This window comes from Musa acuminata, chromosome BXJ3-10, assembly GCF_036884655.1.
Source record: "Musa acuminata AAA Group cultivar baxijiao chromosome BXJ3-10, Cavendish_Baxijiao_AAA, whole genome shotgun sequence".
NCBI lineage: Eukaryota > Viridiplantae > Streptophyta > Magnoliopsida > Zingiberales > Musaceae > Musa > Musa acuminata.
Window position 1 is genome coordinate 18202790 of NC_088358.1, and position 20487 is coordinate 18223276.

General features: G+C 49.5%; 4 protein-coding genes across 4 annotated transcripts; 3 read left to right on the plus strand and 1 right to left on the minus strand.

Annotated features, from left to right (window-relative positions):
* The first annotated feature begins 1183 nt into the window (after positions 1–1183).
* Positions 1184–3718, plus strand: LOC135650615 (uncharacterized). The gene is made up of 2 exons (XM_065170098.1): positions 1184–1373; positions 2904–3718. Exons 1-2 carry the CDS (start codon positions 1184–1186, stop codon positions 3716–3718), a joined length of 1005 nt encoding a protein of 334 aa, XP_065026170.1.
* Positions 3719–4896: 1178 nt separating this feature from the next.
* Positions 4897–7735, plus strand: LOC135650616 (uncharacterized). Its single transcript, XM_065170099.1, has 3 exons — positions 4897–5468; positions 5521–6753; positions 7066–7735. The coding sequence occupies exons 1-3, from the start codon at positions 4897–4899 to the stop codon at positions 7733–7735; spliced, it is 2475 nt and encodes an 824-aa protein (XP_065026171.1).
* A 4761-nt stretch (positions 7736–12496) lies between these two features.
* Positions 12497–16384, minus strand: LOC135651757 (calcium-dependent protein kinase 2-like). The gene is made up of 8 exons (XM_065172164.1): positions 15619–16384; positions 14929–15072; positions 14693–14845; positions 13901–14016; positions 13399–13566; positions 13162–13289; positions 12989–13088; positions 12497–12872 (listed from the first exon to the last, which is right to left on the minus strand). The coding sequence occupies exons 1-8, from the start codon at positions 16289–16291 to the stop codon at positions 12780–12782; spliced, it is 1575 nt and encodes a 524-aa protein (XP_065028236.1). The 5' UTR covers positions 16292–16384; the 3' UTR covers positions 12497–12779.
* A 668-nt stretch (positions 16385–17052) lies between these two features.
* LOC135651760 (calmodulin-like) lies at positions 17053–19735 on the plus strand. Its single transcript, XM_065172170.1, has 2 exons — positions 17053–17239; positions 19068–19735. Exons 1-2 carry the CDS (start codon positions 17164–17166, stop codon positions 19439–19441), a joined length of 450 nt encoding a protein of 149 aa, XP_065028242.1. The 5' UTR covers positions 17053–17163; the 3' UTR covers positions 19442–19735.
* Positions 19736–20487: the final 752 nt, after the last annotated feature.

The following is a 20487-nucleotide window of genomic DNA, read 5'->3' on the forward strand; positions in this document are numbered from 1 at the left end:
GATTATTTTGACTTAGTTAAGTGGGAAATCTTTAATGATTTCGTTCTGCTGTTCACTGGAAGCGGGAATTAGTTTTCCTTTCCTTCTTTTTTTGGACCTAAATATCCATATTGCCCTTTTTTATTACTTATTATTAATAATATTTCACGTGATTAGGTACGATGTCCGGTCGGAATAATATCTTAATTTGTACCAGAAGGATAAAATATTGATGGACATGTAAACCATGATTTGGACAATAGCCCTTCATAATTTCAATTGGACCGGTCAGACTTCCAATTTAATTCAATTGGACCGGTCGAATCAAGACCCGGGTTTGATCCGCCCTGCTATGAAAGGTCACGCTTGCACCAACTGGGCCGGTCCAGTCCGTTTCGTGGGCCATCGACACGGTTCTCGTTTCGAGTGAGTCGGTCTCTCCCAATCCCCCTGCCGAAGAGACTGCGCATGAAGCCGGCGGATACCTCAGGATCGGGGCGGATTCCAGCAATTCGCCGGAGGGGCCGGTGGCCTGCAGGTAAGTATACTTATCTTTTTCTTTCTTCTTTCGTTTGGAGAATTTGGATGGTGCCATCGAGTATCTTTTAGTCACAAGGCAGATGGCATGAAAAGTAGGGGCTTTCGCTTTGGTTTTCTGGGAAAAGTACTCGGAGTATGTATCTTCTCCTAAAAAGATGTTTTTTACTCGGTAGGATGGAGTTTTAAGAACTAGTGCTTTTCAAGTTTTAGTTCTAGTGATCGATTGCTAAATGATTCTACTTTGGGACTCTCATCTAACGACCAGGAAACACGATGAATGTAGACCCAACTAATGATTGAACTTTTTAAGAAAAAAAAAAGCTTCCTAAGACTTTTAGATCAAAATTTCATCTTTTCATAATGCATATTATGAGCAAATCATTTCCCAGATTTGGTCAACCAGCACATGCAATTTTCCATTTGTGAGATCTCCAATTGAAAAGAGCCACCAACCTGGAGAAAGGTCTTATGTGCTTTTCTAAATGTTCATTGGACCAATGATTGATTCGCTGTACTATCAGATTGCAATAGACAATTGAGTGTGGCATTTGTAATTTTCATCGATGGAAAATCCAACATTGGATTATGATTCTTGGTAATGGCTATCTTTGTTGGAAGATATAACTAGAAATCATTTTCCGTTTAATAGAAATGTTGATATACTATGGGTAGAAGGCATATCCAAGATGTACCTGGGGATCTTGGATCTTTGGGTCTGGGCCCTGTGCTCCCAGACTCTGCTGCACCTGCTTCTGCCATGCAGCAGAAAGCAGACATCGCAGTTGGAAATCCAAGGATTGCAACTAGTGGTTACAAGACAACACTCTGCAGCTGTTTTAACACTGCTGAAGGCTGTCAGTTTGGAAACTTTTTGTCATTTTGCTCATGGGGAGGGTGATATGCTTCAACAGAAAAAGAGGCCTTATGCCAAAATTCCTTCTGGAAGCAGTGGAGGCTACTTCAATTTCTATTCAACTCCTCCAGGAATTTTCTCAAGTTCTAATCACAAGTTTATGTTGAGCTTAGTTAACTCAGTGTAGCAGGTACCTCTGCCTGCCCTTTCTATTTCCCATCTTGGCCAGGTTGTGAAAATGTATTATTTTGCTAATAAAAGGGTTGTTGGTCTGACTGTGGTCATCATTTTATGTATTTGCATATCTCAATTTGAAATAAGAGCAATTTATAGGATCAGTTTTATGGTTCTGCGCTGTTAAGGCTTATTCTCCGTGCCGCAGGCGGCTCTTCTGTTATTAGAACCTTTTTTTTGACATTTATTATAAGTGGAATTCGAAATTGATGAGGACAATAATGGCGACAAGACACGGATTGATGTCAGTTGCCCCAAATGACGTCTCATGCCTCGATTGACCCGACAACACCTGGTCAAACGAACCAGAACATCGATCGAGGCGCTTTAACGACCTGCTCAGGCTCGACCCTCCACACCACGCCAACGCCAGTGTCAGACGCTATCAGGAGTACGAGCCTGCCCCCTGCAAGCGAGCACAGTAAGCTTCCCTATAAATACCCTTGCATGCTAAACGGAAGGGGGGAGAAAAAAAGACATACACAAAACAGACCTCTTCACATCACTTAACTTGATCGTCGGAGGGGTTGGGCCGAGTTCCGACCCGACCTGTGTGCAGGTACGAAGACCGAGCCACCTCTTCGCCAGCGCCAGGGAGAGGGACCCTTCCTCGCAGGACGTTCCGGTGAGCCCCGACGCTGCCCGATCCGCTCTGCCACCCCCGTCGGCAACCCCGAGAGACCTTCGACAGGATCCCCACCATTTGGACCCGGAACGAGCCGTGTCGACCCCGAGGCCATGGCGTAAAGTTGTTTACACGAATAGATTGGCGCTAGAGAAAGGGCCTGAATGTCGAGGAATCCTCAGACTGACCCCAACGAACTCCCCGCCGAGGGATCGTTCTTAACAGGGGCGCCGGCCGAGCGCCCCTCACGTGGCGGGCCACGGGCCGACGACCTCGACACAACCTCATAACGCTACTGGCGTTTGTTCAACGACCCGGGTCTGCTTCCGCCCGAGGGCGCTCCGAGCGTCCCTCTGCCCGTGTCATCCGAAGCCTTTCAGGACCTTGCCCTTCAGGTCCGAACCTTGGCGAGAATGGTGCAGACCGTCATCCCGCTCATTTCCCAATCAACAAACCCGTCGGCGGCCCACCCTACGTGCCGACTAGAGCCATCTGCACCGGTTCACGCGACCACCTCGGCGCTCCCTGGTTCACCCTAGACCCGAGCGTTTCCCCTTGGAGATCAGGCAGGGCGAAACCCTACCGGCCGACCCGAGCATGAGGCGGTATCTTCAGACTCAACGGACTCCTTTCGGGCTCAGCTGCGCCTTCTCAGTCAATGACTCGAAGAAGTGCAGAAGGAGGTCCGCACCTCAAAGGGAGAGCCAAGGGACGATGTGCACCGGGGGTCACCGTTCGCAACGGAAATACGCGACCAGCCGGTGCCCGCAAGTTTTCGACTCCCCTCCCTGGACGTCTATGACGGCACCACAAACCCCGCGGACCATGTGGCCGCCTTTCGGGCTCAGATGGCGCTATACGGAACCTCTGACGCTCTGATGTGCAAGGCGTTTCCCACGACCCTAAGGGGGCCAAACCGCACATGGTACAGCGGCTTGAAGACCGGAGGAATCGCCTCCTTCGACCATCTCACCAAGGAGTTTGAGCTCAACTTCTTAGCTTTGTCCCGACCGAAGCCATCCGTCGCCCTGCTCCTTGGACTAAACCAAAAGGAGGACGAACCCCTCTCTCGTTTTGTGAACCGATTCGCCACAGAAATCAGGGGCTTGTTAGATGCTCACCCCTCCTTATTGATGCAGGCATTCATGGCGGGTCTCCGTCCCTCTAGGTTTTTCTGGTCCCTCGTGGAACGACCCCCCACCGCAGTTTCAGAAATGCTGCAGCGAGCCAACCACTATGTTGCGACGAAAGCCTGGATGTCGGGGAGGCGCGAGGAGCATAAAAGGCCCCGGACGGAGCCACCACAAGGGCAACTGCCCGGCCCGCCGAGGCGCAGATCGGACCGGTCCGACCCGTCCGTGCCGCGGTCGCCACTCCCCGCTTTGGGAACGTCCCGAACGCAGATATTCCTCCAGATAAAAAAGAGGGGGCTACTCCAAAAACCCAGTCCGATGAGGAGCCCATGGGAGCTCGCGGACAAGACGTGATATTGTCGCTTCCACCGGCAAAACGGGCATGACACGGAAGAGTGACGCGAGCTGAAGCGACAGATCGAGGAGTTGATTCGAAGAGGGCACCTCAGCCGCTATCTACGGCAGGATAAAGAGCTTTCCCCGCAGCCCGAGGGCCCCATCGAAAGGCAGATCGACGTAATCACGGGCGGCCTGACGTATGGGGGAAACAACATGTCTGGGCGGAAAGCATACGCCCGTGCCCCCGCAGTCGAGGACTTGGGCACGGGCCCACGCCCAAGGTCACGTTTCCAGCTGAGAGAGCCGAACCGCTCGAACACGATGACGCGTTGGTGGTGGCCGCCAGAATCGCCAACGCCCAAGTGAAAGGGATCATGGTCGACACTGGGAGCTCGGTCGACATCCTTTATTTGGACGCTTTCCAGAAGCTCGGGCTCTCCCGCGACGCCCTGGAGCCTATGAGCTCAGCGCTCACCGGGTTCACCAGTGAATCAAGTTCGTCGTTGGGCGCGGTCACCCTGCCCTTAACCCTCGGGGAAGTACAGAGGACGAAGACGGTGATGGCAATCTTCTTGGTAGTCGACCTTCCTACCGTTTACAATGCGATTCTGGGGCGCCCCACCCTCAATAAGCTCAGAGCGGTTATCTCCACCTACCATCGGACCGTGAAGTTCCCGACCCATACGGGGGTCAGAGAAGCCAGGGGAAGCGCCCACGAGTCAAGGCGGTGCTACTTGACCGTGATCTCCCTGCACAAGAGGAGGAGGGCTGAACTGTCCCTCGAAGACCCCCGAGAAGCAAAAAGGCCATCCCAACACCCCGAGCCGACAGAACCTACGGTGAAGGTGCCACTACAGGAGGGGCGCCCAGATCGAACGGTCAGGATGGGGTCAGAGCTTCCTGAGCGGGAGCGAGCCCAGCTTATCAATCTCCTCCAAGAGAATGTCGATGTCTTCGCCTGGTCTCCCACTGACATGGCAGACGTCGACCCTGAGGTATCTCAGCACCACCTGTGCATCTCCCCAGACGCACAGCCAGTAAAGCAAAAGCCCCGACGTCTTGCCCCCGAACGCCAGTAGGCCGTCCGAGGAGAGGTAGAACGACTTCTGGCGGCAGGCTTCATTGAAGAGGCCAAGTACCCACACTGGTTATCCAATGTAGTCCTCGTGAAGAAACCTAATGGAAGCTAGAGAATGTGCGTTGACTACACCGATCTTAATCGTGCTTGTCCAAAGGACTGCTACCCCCTCCCACGGATCGACCAGTTGGTCGATGCAACGGCCGGTCACGCCCACCTTTCGTTCATGGACGCCTTCTCCGGCTACAACCAGATCAGGATGGCACCCAAGGATCAGCAGCACACCGCCTTCCTCACCGACCAAGGGGTGTACTTCTACAAGGTTATGCCATTCTGGCTGAAGAACGCCGGGGCTACATATCAAAGGACCATGAACAGAATGTTTGCTCATCAGATAGGGAGAAACATGAAGGTCTATGTCGACGATATGATTGTGAAAAGTCGCACGACAACGACTCACTTGTCCGACTTGGCCGAGACCTTCGACACAATACGAAGGTACAACATGCGACTCAACCCTGCCAAGTGCGCTTTCGGTGTCAACTCGGGCAAATTCCTCGGGTTCATCATACATGAAAGGGGAATCGATGTGAACCCCGAAAAGGTACGGGCAATTATCGACATGCAGGCCCCTCGGACAATCAAGGAAGTGCAGCGCCTGAACGGGAGGCTCGCCGCCATGTCAAGGTTCCTCTCTTGATCGGGCGACCGATGCCTCCCCTTCTTCCGGGCTTTGAAGGACCCCAAGAACTTCGCATGGACGGCGGAGTGCGAGGAGGCTTTTCGCCCATGTGAAGGAGCATCTGGCGTCACTCCCTCGCCTCGCTTCGGTGTCCCCTCGGGAAAGGCTGGGTGTCTACCTGGCCGCCTCTCGACATGTAGTAAGTTTTGTATCGATCAAGGAGGTTTCTGGAGAGCAGCTGCCGGTTTACTACGTTAGCCATGTTCTTAACGGACCTGAGGAGCGATACCCTCCGATCGAGAAACTGGTGCTGGCGCTCGTATTGACTGCCCGGAAGCTGCGCCCCTACTTCCAAGCTCATCCGATCGAGGTAATTACTGACCAACCGCTTCGGCAGATTTTGTCTAAGTTTGACCTTGCAGGTCGCCTCCTCAAGTGGTCAGTAGAGCTCGGTGAATTCGACATCCAATACGTCCCGAGGACCGCCATCAAAGCGCAAGCGGTGGCCGACTTCATCTCAAAACTAACTCAGCCCGAGGACAAGGATCCGAAATGCGTGAAGGTGGAATGGCTCCTCTGCGTGGACGGATCATCCAGCCGAAAAGGCGTGGGGGCCGGGTTGGTCCTAGAAGCCCCCGATGGGCGCTCGTTCGAGCGCTCCCTTCGCTTCGGATTCAAGGCCACCAACAATGAGGCGAAGTATGAGGCACTGCTGGCGGGGCTCAGACTAGCCGTCGAAATGCAAGTGGGCGACATACGCGTCCTCACTGACTCACAACTGGTAGCCGAACAGCTCATCGACGGGTATGAGGCCCGAGACCCAACCATGTCGAAGTATCTGGCAGAGGTAAAAGCTCTCGCCACCCATTTTTCTCGCTTTACATTATCCAGGGTGCCGAGACTCCAAAATGAGCGAGCGGATATGCTAGCAAAACAAGCCTCGAGGTCGGGTCCCGGGGGCAAGCCCGACGTGGAGGAACTCCCCACCCACGCCATCACGGTCGCGGCGGTGGCCACCGCTGGCCCACCAACGACATGGGTGCAAGAGATGTTACAATTCAAACGTCACGGGACGCTTCCCGAAGATGAAGTCGCGGCTCAGTGCCTACGCCGAACCCAAGCCTGGTACTGTGAAATCAGCGGACGGTTGTACAGGAGGTCGTATTCACTCCCCCTCCTGCGTTGCCCGGAGCCTGAAGAGGCTCAGTTAGTTCTTGCTGAGGTCCATGACGGGATTTGCGGTGAGCACATAGGTGGGCGCACCCTGGCGTTCAAGGCGCTCCGTCAAGGGTACTACTGGCCCACTATGTGCCGAGACGCGAGATCGTATGTGCAAAGGTGCGATGCATGCCAGAGACACGCACCGACGCCTCGGCAACCGACGGTACCGCTGACGCCCGTGGACTGCGCATGGCCTTTCGCGTAGTGGGGGATGGACCTTCTCGGCCCTTTCCCCCTAGCTTCGGGGCAACGAAAATATATTATTGTCGGGATAGACTACTTCACCAAATGGGTTGAGGCCGAACCGTTGGCAGTGATCACGGAGCGTTAGGTGGAGAGATTCGTGTGGAGGAGCATTGTTACCCGGTTTGGTCTGCCCAGAGTCATCATCACTGACAATGGGACGCAGTTCGCCAGTGCTCGGTTCAAAGAGTTTTGCGCGACCTATGGCATACAGCTGAGGTTCAGCTCGGTCGCGCATCCCCAAACGAACGGGCTGGCCGAGGTGACCAACCGAGCCATCCTGGGCGGACTCCGGAGAAGGACGCTCGTGGCCCGATCCGCTTGGGTCGACGAACTCCCGAGCGTCCTATGGTCCTTGCGGACCACGCCTAAAACCGCAACTGGGGAATCCCCCTACAACCTAGCGTTCGGTAACGAGGCCGTCCTGCCCGCCGAGGTGGAGATTACCACCCCACGAACGGAATCTTATGATGAAGGGACATCGGCCGACAGACTCCGAGCCGGATTAGATTTGCTCGAGGAGAGGCGAGCCGACGCACACCTGAAGGCCCTCTCATACAAAAGAGTCATCGCCAGGATTTACAATAGAAGGGTGCGCCCCCGACCTATCAGGTTGGGCGATCTGGTGCTGCGCAGGGCCGAGGTAAGTAACCCGACCCGAGCGCACGGTAAACTCACTCCCAAATGGGAAGGACCTTATCGGGTCGTTGAGATCGTCCGACCGGGCACGTACCGACTCGTGACATTGGCTGGCTGTTCTTTGCCAAGGACATGGAACGCCCAAAACATTAAGAAGTTTTTCGTATGAGAAAGCATAAGTTTGGCAGTATGCAAGAGAAGAAAATTTTCTTTCATTTAAGAAAAACTAGGAGTACAGGACTCGACCCTGACTTACAGACCGACCAACACCTTAGAAAAAACTACAAAAATTACAAGACCCTTTTATTCCTTCGGGACCTCCAGGCGGTCGTCGAAAGGGACGTCCTCAGGCATGTCCACCCCCAGATCTTCGGGATGGGAGGTGAAGGAATCCTCCTCTACCTCGAGGTCGAGGTGGTGGGCATGGAAGCGGGCCAGAGCGATCCGGTATCCATATTCGAAGGAGACCTGCCCCGTCCGCGTCAGCTCGAGTTCGAACCCCTCGGACTTTTTGTATGCCTCGATCAGCTCTTTGTCCTTGTCGGGTCGGAGGCGAGCCTCCTCGGCAAGTGCCTCGGAGGCTGCTCTTGCCTCCGCCCTCACCTCCTCCAACTTTTTGCTAAGGGTGCTCGCCTCCGTCTTTAACAAACGGAGCTCGGTCTGCTCTACCCACATAGTTTTCTGGAGCTCCTGATTCGAACTTTCAGATGTCTGGAGCTCCGACTTGAGGCGAGCCACCTCCGCCTCCAAATCTGTCGCGCGCTTCTCAGCGGCTGCCACGGCTTCCAGGCCCGCCCCGGTTCGGACCTCCTCCACTTGGCGGCATAGCTCGGCGTTGCGGCCGCTGAGGCCCCCGATAATCCGGCCAGCGTCACGCATCCGATCCATCAGGGGCGTCGAGTAGTGAAGGCCCTGTAAGAAAGAGGAGAGGTCAGGAGAAACACCGTCGGATGTATAACTAGAAATAGCAGGCACAATACTTACCAATGTCAGGGACTTGGCTGACTTGCCAAGCAGAGCCTCCGAGGGCAAGGTATATATGTCCCAAGCCATGTCGAGATGAAGTGCACCCCGTAGGAATGCGGCGGAGGAGTCCCCTCCGGCCCACACTCTGTCCCCCTGGGACAGGCCCCCCTAGTGGGCGACCAAGGGGTTGATTGCCTCCCCCGTCGGGATCTCGCCCACCACCCACGAAAGAAACGGCTCGTCGTCGCCCATGGGTAGTCGGCACAAGTCGCACACGGAGGGAGGGCACGGGTCCTTCCCTGTCGCCTCCCGACTGGGTCCCGCCGCGCCTCTGCTCGGTCCGCTCGTCCCGGGCCCACCTTAGCTCCCTTGGAGGTAGTGATCTTTGCCTTCTTCCGAGGACAACCGACCTCAATCTCCAACGGGGCATCCTTCGAGCCGGGCTTCGAGTCGGCCGAGGGGCGTGGAGAAGAAGCCGGCGACACCCGACCGCCTAGAAGGGATCGGAGGTTCACCATTTCTGGAAGAAGTAGGACAAAAGTTAGTACTGAGGACGAGCCACGAAATACCTGGACCGGGCACTATTAACATACCCCGAGGCGTCGGACTGAGACCCGCCTCGACCAACCACCGCTCGGTCATGTTCCGGATGGCATGGGAGCTAGGGAGAACCTCCCTGAGCCTCCTCAAATCCCAGCGCTCTTCGTCGCTCAGGCTCGGGGTGGTGTTATCGATCGCTCTCGCGGACCACCGGACCCCGAAACCCCAATCCCTCGCACAACTGACATAAAAAAACCCCCTCTTCCATCCTTTGTTATTGGAAGGGGCCCCCCCGACTCAAAAACCCGCTCGGGCTGACAGGAAATAGCCCCCCGACCCCTTGGAAAGACAATAGCAGGAAAGGAAAAGGTTGAGGGTAGGTGTGATATTGACGTAGTGGCATTCCCCCAGGAATGCCACTAGGTAGCGCCAAGAGTTCGACACCACCTGGGATGGCGAGATTCGCCATAGAGAGATACAAGAGACAATGAGGGGGTGAAGGGGAAGGCGTAGACCCGCCTCTAGGGCGTCTAGGGTTAGCGCAAAACCCTTCGGAATCGGGTCGTAGGCCCGTTGCCCCGGTTCGGGGGCGCCGAGGATATAATCCTTCGAGATACTATAGCGTTCCCAGAGTCTCCTCAGCGATGACCCGCTCACGGTGGAGTCGAGGTCGTGCGACCACATTAAGGCCTCAAGGGCCCGCGCCGCTTCCCCATCGGAGGACTGGACGGGAGACAGCAGAAGAGATCTCTCCCTAGCTCTATTGGAGGATGAAGAAGAGGAAGAAGAAGAGGAGGTCATTCTCACTGACCTTAACGGGAAACAGGAAGGGGCTACTTGGGGAAGAGAAGCGACGCTGGAGGCGAGGAGAACGACTGGAAAGGGGGCGGCGAGGTCCGAAGAAGAAGACTCAGCAGCGAGAGATGGGAACGGAGCCGGGCGCACACCACTTAAAGAAGAAATCCCGCCAAAGCCAGCACCCCTTCGCCTCCCGAGAGTGGGTGACAGCCCACTCATGTATGCGCTTATCCGCCACGTCACGTCAGGGAGGTCAAAGGACGTCCCACCATAATTAAGGCCTAGTGTGGCGACTCAGGGGCAAGCTAAGCAAACGGTAGAGCCCTGACGCCTTGATCTCGACGCCTAAAAGCGTGTTGCTGATGCAAAGAGCCCACCCTCAAAGACTCAACAAGGCACAGAAGTCCTGAGCCCCCGCCACTGTTAAATTGGCATGGAGGGACAACAACGCAAGGAGCTCCTCGGCCGCATGTTGCCCGAGAACACACCTGCGCGGCCAGCCGCCTGCGTCGTGCTCCCCTGCCGCATGTTGCCCGAGAACACACCTGTGCGGCCAGCCCGCCTGCATCGTGCTCCTCGGCCGCATGTTGCCCGAGACCACACCTGTGCGACCAGCCCGCCTGTGTCGTGCTCCTCGGCTCAATGCTCCCTGAGACCACACCTGCGTGGCCAGCCCGCCTGCGTCGTGCTCCTCAGCTCCATGCTCCCAGAGACCACGCCTGCGCGGTCAGCCCGCCTTCGTAGTGCTCCTCGGCTCCATGCTCCCCGAGACCACGCCTGCGCAGCTAGCCCGCCTGCGTCGTGCTCCTCGGCTCCATGCTCTCCGAGACCACACCTGCGCGGCCAGCCCGCCTGCGTCGTGCTCCTTGGTCGCATGTTGCCCGAGACCACACCTGCGCGGCCAGCCTGCCTGCGTCATGCTCCTTGGTTCCATGCTCCCCGAGACCACACCTGCGCGGCTAGCCCGCCTGCGTTGTGCTCCCTGGCCGCATGTTGCCCGAGAACACACCTGCACGGCCTGCCTGCCTGTGTCGTGCTCCTTGGCCGCATGTTGCCCGAGACCACACCTGCGCGGCCAGCCCGCCTGCGTCGTGCTCCTCGGTCGCATGTTGCCCGAGACCACACCTGCGCGGCTTGCCCGCCTGCGTCGTGCTCCTCGACTGCATGTTGCCCCAGACCACACCTGCGCGGCCTGCCCTCCTGCATCGTACTCCTCGACCGCATGTTGCTCGAGAACACACCTACGCGGCCTGCCCGCCTGCGTCGTGCTCCTCGGCCGCATGTTGCCCGAGACCACACCTGCGTGGCCAACCCACCTGCGTCGTGCTCCTCGGCCGCATGTTGCCCGAGACCACACCTGCGCGGCCTGCCCGCCTGCGTCGTGCTCCTCTGCCGCACGTTCCCTGAAACACACCCGCGCGGCCCGCCCGCCTGCGTTGTGCTCCTCGGCCGCGTGTCACCCGAAACCGTAGCCTCTGCCCGACCTGCTCGCCTGAGTTGTGCTCCTCGGCCGCACACTACCCGGTGTCACCGTTGCGCGTCCAACCCTTCTTAGTTGCTAAACCTCACGATTCTCACACCCTTGGCAACGGACCGACAAACGCCCGGCTGAGACAGTTTCTCAAATCCGAAGCCATGCCTCAGACCCCCCCCTCACAGAAACAGACGCATAGCTTCCTTCGGGGGGGGGGGGGGGAATATGATTAGGATAATAATGGCGACAAGACACGGGCTAACGTCAACTGCCCCAGATGACGCCTTACGCCTCGATTGACTCGACAACACCTGGTCAAACGAATCGAACGTCGGCCGAGGCGCATTAACGACCTGCTCAGGCTCGGCCCTCCACACCACGCCAACGCCAGTGTCAGACGCTATCAGGAGTACGAGCCTGCCCCCTGCAAGCGGGCACAGTAAGCTTCCCTATAAATACCCTTGCATGCTAAACGGAAGGGGGGAGAAAAAAAGACACACAAAACAGACCTCTTCACATCACTTAACTTGATCGTCGGAGGGGTCGGGCCGAGTTCCGACCCGACCTGTGTGTAGGTACGAAGACCGAGCCACCTCTTCGCCAGCGCCAGGGAGAGGGACCCTTCCTCGCAGGACGTTCCGGTGAGCCCCGACACTGCCCGATCCACTCTGCCACCCCCGTCGGCAACCCCGAGAGACCTTCGGCAGGATCCTCACCATTCAGACTCGAAACGAGCTGTGTCGGCCCCGAGGCCACGACGTAAAGTTGTTTACACGAATAGAAACTTCAGAAGGATACTGAATAGTATGTTTATCGGATAAAATCAGCCGGTTGGTGGTGTCAGAAAATAATTAGCTTTACCAGAGATTTTTTGATCAATTCTAGTTTGTTCTATTAGTTCTCATTTAAAGAAGTTTAATTTCTACCAATGTTGCTTCTGTGCTATGGTTTAATTCATTATAATTTCTGTGGTCTAACATGATATTGGTGGCTTGGACTTTAATAGTCAAGTTTGTGTCATTAATTTATTTTGGATTAGCTTAATATGTTTCTTAAATGCAAACAATTAATAGCTGTGGTAATGGTTGGTGAGGAAAATTAGGGTATACAATTATTCATGGTACTAATACTGTTGTTCGGGTAATGATTCAATTTGCATTGCTAAAATTTTCACTGGCATTAGCTCACATAAGATTGTTTAACTCTGTATAAAGTTCACAAAAGCTAACACCTTTATATGCCATAAAGATGTTTGATCACTTCTCCGCCTAATTTAATCCCCACAAGCAAGATTTGTACATGAAATATCCTCACTTCCCTGCCCCCATAATTAGCCTTGAATCTTCTGCATGATTTCTCCACCACACCAAAGTATAGGATACATAGTCAAGTTCAAACAGATCTGATCCTCTCCTCCCTCTTTTACATGCTCAGGTTAAATAACCACATCTCTTCTTTTCTTTGGATTTGGTTCAGGGTTCCCTTTTCTCATCATGGCCGCAAACTCATCATAATTAATTCTTCCATCCTGTGAATTGAAAGCAAGAAGAAAACAAAATTTATGTTTCCTTTGATTTCTGAGTCCCTAATTATCTAGTATTAGGCAGATTTATGCTGCTGCATGGCCTATATCAACCAACTTACATTGTCCACATCAGCTTCAGAAATTATGTTCTTGATCTCCTTTTCGTCATACAGCCCCTTCTCTTTCAGAGCTTGCTCAAGTTCTTCCCTAGTAATATAGCTAAAGAAGAAAGGAGAAATATTGATTAAAGGAAAAAAAATTGTGTTGTACTATCAGTTTGGTCATAACTTACCCGCTGTTGTCCGTATCAAAGTACTGGAAAGCTGTATACAGATGTTCTTCTCTGCCCATTCTGTTCATGTGCATTGTCGCTGTAATGAACTCATCATAATCTATGGTTCCGTTCCCATCTGCATCAGCCTGCGTTCAGTATCGTATTGTCAGAAGTGTTAGTACAGAAACTTGGCTCTTTCCTTCTTGATAGACTGATTGAATTTATTAGTAGGATTTTAATGCATATAGAACATACAGCTTCCATTAGCTGTTTGACTTCATTCTCTGATAGCTTTGTTCCTTGCTTTGCAAGACCTTGTTTCAGTTCTTCAAGAGTTATGGTTCCACTATTGTCAGAATCCATATTTTTGAACATTTCCTTCAGCCCTCTGATCTCTTCCTCAGATAAGCATCCTGCTATTACCTGCAGATATATGCATCAAAAGCTGACAACTGCATTTTGAGTTATGAATGCCTTTTTCTTTCTGTCTCTTTGAAGATAAAAAAAATTCTTCTTCTAGGCTGTTGCTCAAATAGAGCAATGTCTTGTAGGATATCCAGTTAATCAGCATGCTTTATGCTGCTTGCCATGCCACTGTGATTCTATCTAATGTAAATTTCTACAAGAAACAGTTGAGGTGTGTGTAGTATGAATCGGTCCCCATTAGTGATCCTTAATTTGTGTTACTAAGAAATTATGGTCAAGAAGTTTACCCTTGAATTGATGCAGCATGTGAATTGGGAGGCAAGAAGTTTACCCTTAAAGCAGCTTTCTTGAAATGGTTCATTGCTGTGAACTGTTTCAGTCTGTTGAGAACTGCATTGTCAAGTGGTGTATCAGGTGCTTCTCCATCTTCTTTGATCCAAGGATGGTCTGCATTATAAGCCCATAATTAGATGAGACAACTTGCACCAAATGCAATCTTCCATAAGATTCCATGGAAAGAAACTACAGATTCAGAAAAAAAAAAGAAAAGGAAAGAGACCATATTTAGAGTAGGAGATTCTAGGATTTGCCTTTTACATGTGACCTCACCTTTTTTTCTTCCCCTCGAAAAGAAGAAAAGAACAAAACATATAAGAAATGATTTTTTTTGTCTTAATTTTTCTGTCCATCTGATCTTGCCAAGATGTAAGAACTTTGTTTGATTACCATTAGGCCTTCACCAACCAAAAGTTAGATGCATTTTTGTCCTTTTTCTCTTTGGATGTAATTTATTACTCCAAGATTTTCAGCCAAATAAATGGCTTGCTGTGTGATAATTAAGAATTGGTTATGCAATGCAATTGCAAGCAAACTAAAAATGAAACATAGATAAAGAATGCATGAGTGTCTATTAATGAAGAATAGACATGTTCTGCTATGCATATGAACTATCCAAGAAACCTACTTTTGCAGACTAAAAACACATTAATTGTTTTACAACTAAGCTTTTGAGGTGGGACACCACCAACCAGAGTTGACATAGATCAAATTCCTGCCCAGAGAAAAAACAAAGCTAGTAATGCTAGTAAGTTAAGAAATTTATTATCCGGAAAATAGATCATACTGAGAACTTCGAATGCTGTTAGCCTCTGTTTTGGATCCAAATTTAGCATCTTTCTCACAAGATCCTTAGCACCAGGTGAAATGTTAGGCCATGGATCACTTGTGAAATCAATCTGTCCTCTCAGAATAGCATTGAAGATCCCCTGTTCAGATTCTGTTGGAAAACACCTTAGTTTGACTTTGTTTTTCTCGACTTAGGCAGTATCGGCTGCAGATTGCAGAGTAAAAGAAAATTACCAGCCCAGAAAGGAGGAACTCCACATAGAAAAATATAGAGCATCACCCCTATGCTCCAGATATCAGCTTCTGGCCCGTATCTTCGCTTGAGAACTTCAGGTGCTATGTAATATGCGCTGCCGACTATGTCTTTGAATACTTCTCCTGTTTACGGAAGATCTTAGTGAAGCAATCAGCCAGATAACATGGATAAGAACAAATGCTGTATGGAAAAGATGTTAAACACAATTGCTCATAGAAAAAAATGTAGAACATTAAACACAAGTACCGAAATGAGAATGACCGGACAACATACCACCACACAAAGGAGAGAATTTTTCATAGGTTTTATGTCGAACAGAAACTCTTTATCCGATCATAAGAAGTATTAAGAATATATACAAATTTGTCTATTAGATAACAATAGGATGTGGTGATCTGTATCTGACTTGGTAAAAGAGTTTGAGCTTTTCATTGTTGTAACATCACGATTAGATCCATGTGCAGGCATTAACTTCCAATGCCTTTCTGTTTATCTACGGAAGAAAGGCATTGTTGGATTGTTGTTTCTTTTTACTATGTATTTTTCCAAATTGCTTTGCATTAAATCACCACATAACAAGTAGCTCTGTTAAAGAAAGGGGAAAGGATGAGAACGAGAAGGAAGAGAGAAACGGATCGAATTGACCAAGGCGGATGGAGGAATCGTACCTTGCTTGAAGAAAACGGAGAGCCCGAAATCGGTGGCCTTGAGAGGCGCGTCTTCGTCCTTGCTAAGCAAGAGGAAGTTCTCCGGCTTGAGGTCTCTATGCATCACCCCCATGGAGTGGCAGGTATGCACGATCTGCACGATGGTCCGCAGCAGCGACGCGGCCGCCCGCTCGGTGTAATGCCCTCTCGCGATGATCCGGTCGAACAGCTCCCCGCCAGCGCACAGCTCCATCACCAGGTGCACCGACTGCTTGTCCTCGTACGCCCCCTTCAGCTCCACGATGTTGGGCTGCCCGGACAGGTGGTACATGATCTGGACCTCCCTCCGGACGTCCTCGATGTCCTCCTTGTTGGTGAGCTTCCGCTTGGCGATGGTCTTGCAGGCCAGCTTCTCCCCGGTAGCCTTGTGGGTGCAAAGATGCGTCACGCCGAATTGGCCCCGGCCGAGCTCCTTCCCGAGGGAGTATGTGGTGCGAACGTCCTCCATCGGGCGGCCAAGAACCGGGCCGATGGCGGTCGGTTTGGAGGGCGGGGTGAAGGCCGCCGTAGGGATCGGGGCCTTCTGGACGGGGGCATCGTCGGGGGCGGAGCTGGGGACCGGATCCGCGCCTGCCTCGCCCTCACCCTCGGCCGGGGCGGGGTTGGTGGGGTTCTTGGTGAAGCAGTTGCCCATGGAGGAGGAGGCGGAGTTGGGCTATAGCGCAAGGAGAGGCCGTCGCATGATGGAGAAGGGGCACGGGGTAAGTTTTGGGGACTCCGAAGGAAAGAGAGGATTAAGGGAGGATATGAGTTGTGCATGGAGGGGAGTTGCGAGGGGTGGTTGGAGTAGAGGTGTAGAGACATTAGCGGGAACCCAACTGTCTTTTGTCTACAAAAAGATTTCTTTTTTTCTTTTATCTCTAAATCTTATAAATTGAAACTTTCAATAATATTAACACATCATATTTTCAAATTATTATTATTTTTCTCAATTAAGGTTAAAATAAACCCAATTTTAGATTTAAGTGATCACTTGGGCCACGGTGACCCTTTAGACTTAGTTAATTGGATTGACATCTTGAGCCTCCAATTGGGCCCCAGAGGCCCAACTGAAATCCAAAGACTACAAGTAAGGAACGAAAGCCACAGATAAAAAGTAGAGGAGAATATATGATGCTGCTAAGCGTTTTACCTTTCATGCCCTCATGACTTTGACTAAATCTCGGAACTATTTCCCAACTTCACACGTTGTTAACAAACATCGTCTAATTGGGACCGTTGCCTAACGATCAGACGGTCAGAATTTCGCCAAGTATACACTAGAAAATGAGAAAAGTGGAGGAGTAAATTGTCATTTTGGACCGTTAAAGCTTCTTCGTATACCTTTTAACCTTAAAACAGCGATAACGTCCGTTACGGGACCGTCGACGTGCCGTTGATCGATGGGGCTTCTATAAAGGCGGGCGTCGGAGTCCTTTGAGATCTCGCTTTTGCCTCTTCCTCTTGCTTCCCCTTCCTTCACTGCGGGTCTCCGGATCGCTCTTGCACTCGATCCCCTGAGGAGGAATGGCGGAGCAGCTCACCGACGACCAGATCTCTGAGTTCAAGGAGGCCTTCAGCTTGTTCGACAAAGACGGAGATGGTTAGATCCCGTCGATCCGATGCTAATCGTTTGTATTACTAATTTCTGTCTCTTGCTTGATCGTCATTTCGATTTTTGTGTACTTTTGCCGATTCTTGGATGCTTGTGGTTGTTCTGCTTTCTGTTGGAGCAGAGTGATTTTTGGTTTATTCATTCTGTCCCCACTAGATTGTTCCTGTGATTCTTTATATTTTCCTTTGTTTTTCTACGTATAGTGATCCATTGTGCTTACATTAGGGTTCATCAGTGGTGTAATGTGGGTTTTAGGTTCTGTTGTACGAGTCTTTCTGGTTGTATCTTTTAGTAATGGAGCAAAATTCATCTGCGAAAACATTTATTATACCTTCCTCTCAAGATTTAGGGTTTTCAAAATGTGAGAAATATTACGTTGCTTTAGAAATATATCTTCTTACAAAGTGAGAAAAACAAACAATAATGTAAACAGGTTTGTCTTAACAGCAACTTTTATACCTTATATATTTAGGTGAACCTACAAGTTCTTATGTTAGGTGAGATTCTTATCTTATATATTTAGAAAAACAAACAATAAAAGTTTGTCTTATCACCTTTTGTCCAAGCTAGCAAGTCCGTCTCCTGGTGTTACCCTCGCATGATTGATGTGCCATATTGGATTATTAAACAACGAAAGATAGGTACTTTAAAGTTGGGAAATCGGTGAAAATAATGGTTGGTTTAGTTGATGCAATGCCAACCAAAAGAAGAAAAAAAATGATAATTTACTTTTAAATGATAACTTATAGCAGGCCCAACTACCAGTTTCTTGGAAAAAGATAAATAAGATTTGCGAGGAATGCAATTAAGATGTGATAAAGGGGGACTGAGATCCATAATCCTCATCGACTTGCCACCTATATAAAACTGGTACGGCTTGATATCTGTATCACAATTCTATATCTGTTGCAAAACTAGTACGTACACTTATGGACAGCAAAAACAGTACTATGACACATGGTTAAAAGGGGACAATATATACACACACTACGAAGATCCAGGCCATAATTGGAGAGTGGTAAATGTTGAAATTTGCACTCGAAGAATTTAAACAAGTTAAATGACTTCATTGAAGTACCAAACTGCTGTCAGACTAGCAAGTTGTTTACGAGCAGTTTATTTTTGGCATAATGTGTAAACAATCAAATTCTTTCTTGTTTAGTTCCTTCAATAAATAAGCTGAGTTTGAGCCTTGCCTACTATGCAATATGTAGTTATGATATATAAATTAACATTTTTCTTTATAGTAACAAAATTTTTGTTTGTTGCGACTGGCCAAACTTACTAATGTGCATTGTTATAAAGAAGAAGGAAAATTGTAACTGTTTTAGCTTGAATTAAGAAAGTCTATATACTTGTGAAAGACTTAATTAGCCTTAAGCTCTCAGTGATCTGCTAAATGGGCTGATCTTGAACAGAGCAGCAATGCTTGCAATCAGATGAGATGGCTTGATGGGCTTGAGCTAGGGCTAGCTTGATGGAGCTCAGCTAGTTTACACTCTTAATTTTAAGATACTAATGCATGCTAATACAGCTTCTGAACCATTTGTGGAAATGAGTGTTATACAAATATACTATATATTTTATTATGTTTTATTTGGTTTAGCAAGTTTCTAAATCTACACATTTGCTAGTTTTATCCTGTATGCTTCTGACAAGCTTTGAAAAGTTCTAACTTCTGTTATTCGCAGTAGATCTATCAATGACTGGAGCAGAAATACTTATTTGGATTTTTCTTTTCGATACATAATGTTAAATGGGATAAACTTTGCTCCAAATTTTAGTAGTGTATTTATTCTTTTTGGAATTTTAACAGGTTGCATCACCACTAAGGAGCTTGGGACTGTGATGCGTTCTCTAGGCCAGAATCCTACAGAAGCAGAGTTACAGGACATGATAAATGAGGTTGATGCAGATGGTAATGGGACGATTGACTTTCCTGAGTTTCTCAATTTGATGGCTCGCAAGATGAAGGATACTGACTCCGAAGAGGAGCTGAAGGAAGCCTTCAGAGTTTTTGACAAGGACCAAAATGGTTTTATCTCTGCTGCTGAACTCCGTCATGTCATGACAAACCTTGGTGAGAAGTTGACAGATGAAGAAGTTGATGAGATGATTCGTGAAGCTGATGTCGATGGTGATGGTCAAATCAATTATGATGAGTTTGTGAAAATCATGATGGCAAAATGAGTCATCAGAGAATAAAATAAATTGTGACTATGCCTATCCAGGTAGTTATCTCAATAATCATGTTTACTAGATTGCTCGGCCTTCTTCCCCCTTTATCTCTGTTCATGTGTGGTTCTGTTGTGCTAGGTTGCCTATGTATGAAACCTGCTTTACTTATGGTGCTATGAGTTTTGCTTGGATGTAATATGTGGACAATTGTTTCGTCTTTTATTCAACTCTCCCAACTTGTAACAAGGAAGACATCATGTCACTTGGTTAATTATATATGCAACTCTTCTTTGTTTTTTTCCTTTATGATTATGCTGTAACTAATGCTGCAGTGATGCTACTCAATTGCTGCTTGGCATGCTTGAATTGATTTGTGAGGATTCAGGCTAAATACATCTGAACCCCTTCCAATCCCAGAACTCTTGGTTTGTCGAAGCCTTCTGTAGTGAGTTGCCCGTTTAATACTTTAGCAGTCAATTTGCTTCAGATCCAGGAAGTAGTAGATCATTCTGTACCACCAGGTTGCATATGTAAAATATAAAATGTCTTAAAATACTGTCCTACCATCAAGAAACTAATGGATTTTTGTCGACTAGCATATGCCATGTGTAGTTATAATCTGATAAAATTTTCCATTTTTTTGCTTCCCTTAGAAAATAGTTTTTACAAAGCAGAAAAATCTATGTGGGTGACAAGTTCTGTGCATCATATCTAGCTATTGCTTGGATGAAATATATTTTTCCATTAATCATTTTCCTGGACAACATTTTGCAACTTTCTGTTCAGTATATCATTTTCTGATGGCCTTGTTACAACTGTCTTTTGGTCAGCATTCCATTTTCTGGTGGCCTTGTTTGTGGCTTCTTGACGCAATTACATTACTTGGGTTGATCCTAATTTCTTTACAAAATACACTGCTTAAATTAGATGTTGGGAACTGAGTTTTTTTCTGAAAAAAAAAAGAGATTTATGTAATGTCTAGGAACTTAGTGCATGCCTGTGAGAGCACAAGCAACAAGATCATGGTGTTTCAGGTTATTCAAATAGTGAAGCTTGAA

Bases quoted from the DNA above. Each gene is read 5' to 3' on its own strand.
- LOC135650615 (XM_065170098.1), top strand. From the start codon at position 1,184: ATGGGTAGAAGGCATATCCAAGATGTACCTGGGGATCTTGGATCTTTG. The intron at 1,374-2,903 runs GTCAGTTTGGAA...GACTCGAAGAAG, and splicing joins TTTTAACACTGCTGAAGGCT to TGCAGAAGGAGGTCCGCACC.
- LOC135650616 (XM_065170099.1), top strand. From the start codon at position 4,897: ATGTGCGTTGACTACACCGATCTTAATCGTGCTTGTCCAAAGGACTGC. The intron at 5,469-5,520 runs GTTCCTCTCTTG...CGGGCTTTGAAG, and splicing joins AGGCTCGCCGCCATGTCAAG to GACCCCAAGAACTTCGCATG. The intron at 6,754-7,065 runs GTACTACTGGCC...TGGTCTGCCCAG, and splicing joins TTCAAGGCGCTCCGTCAAGG to AGTCATCATCACTGACAATG.
- LOC135651757 (XM_065172164.1), bottom strand. From the start codon at position 16,291: ATGGGCAACTGCTTCACCAAGAACCCCACCAACCCCGCCCCGGCCGAG. The intron at 15,073-15,618 runs GTACGATTCCTC...TTCCGTAAACAG, and splicing joins CTCCGTTTTCTTCAAGCAAG to GAGAAGTATTCAAAGACATA. The intron at 13,290-13,398 runs GTATGTTCTATA...TACTGAACGCAG, and splicing joins TCAAACAGCTAATGGAAGCT to GCTGATGCAGATGGGAACGG.
- LOC135651760 (XM_065172170.1), top strand. From the start codon at position 17,164: ATGGCGGAGCAGCTCACCGACGACCAGATCTCTGAGTTCAAGGAGGCC. The intron at 17,240-19,067 runs GTTAGATCCCGT...GAATTTTAACAG, and splicing joins GTTCGACAAAGACGGAGATG to GTTGCATCACCACTAAGGAG.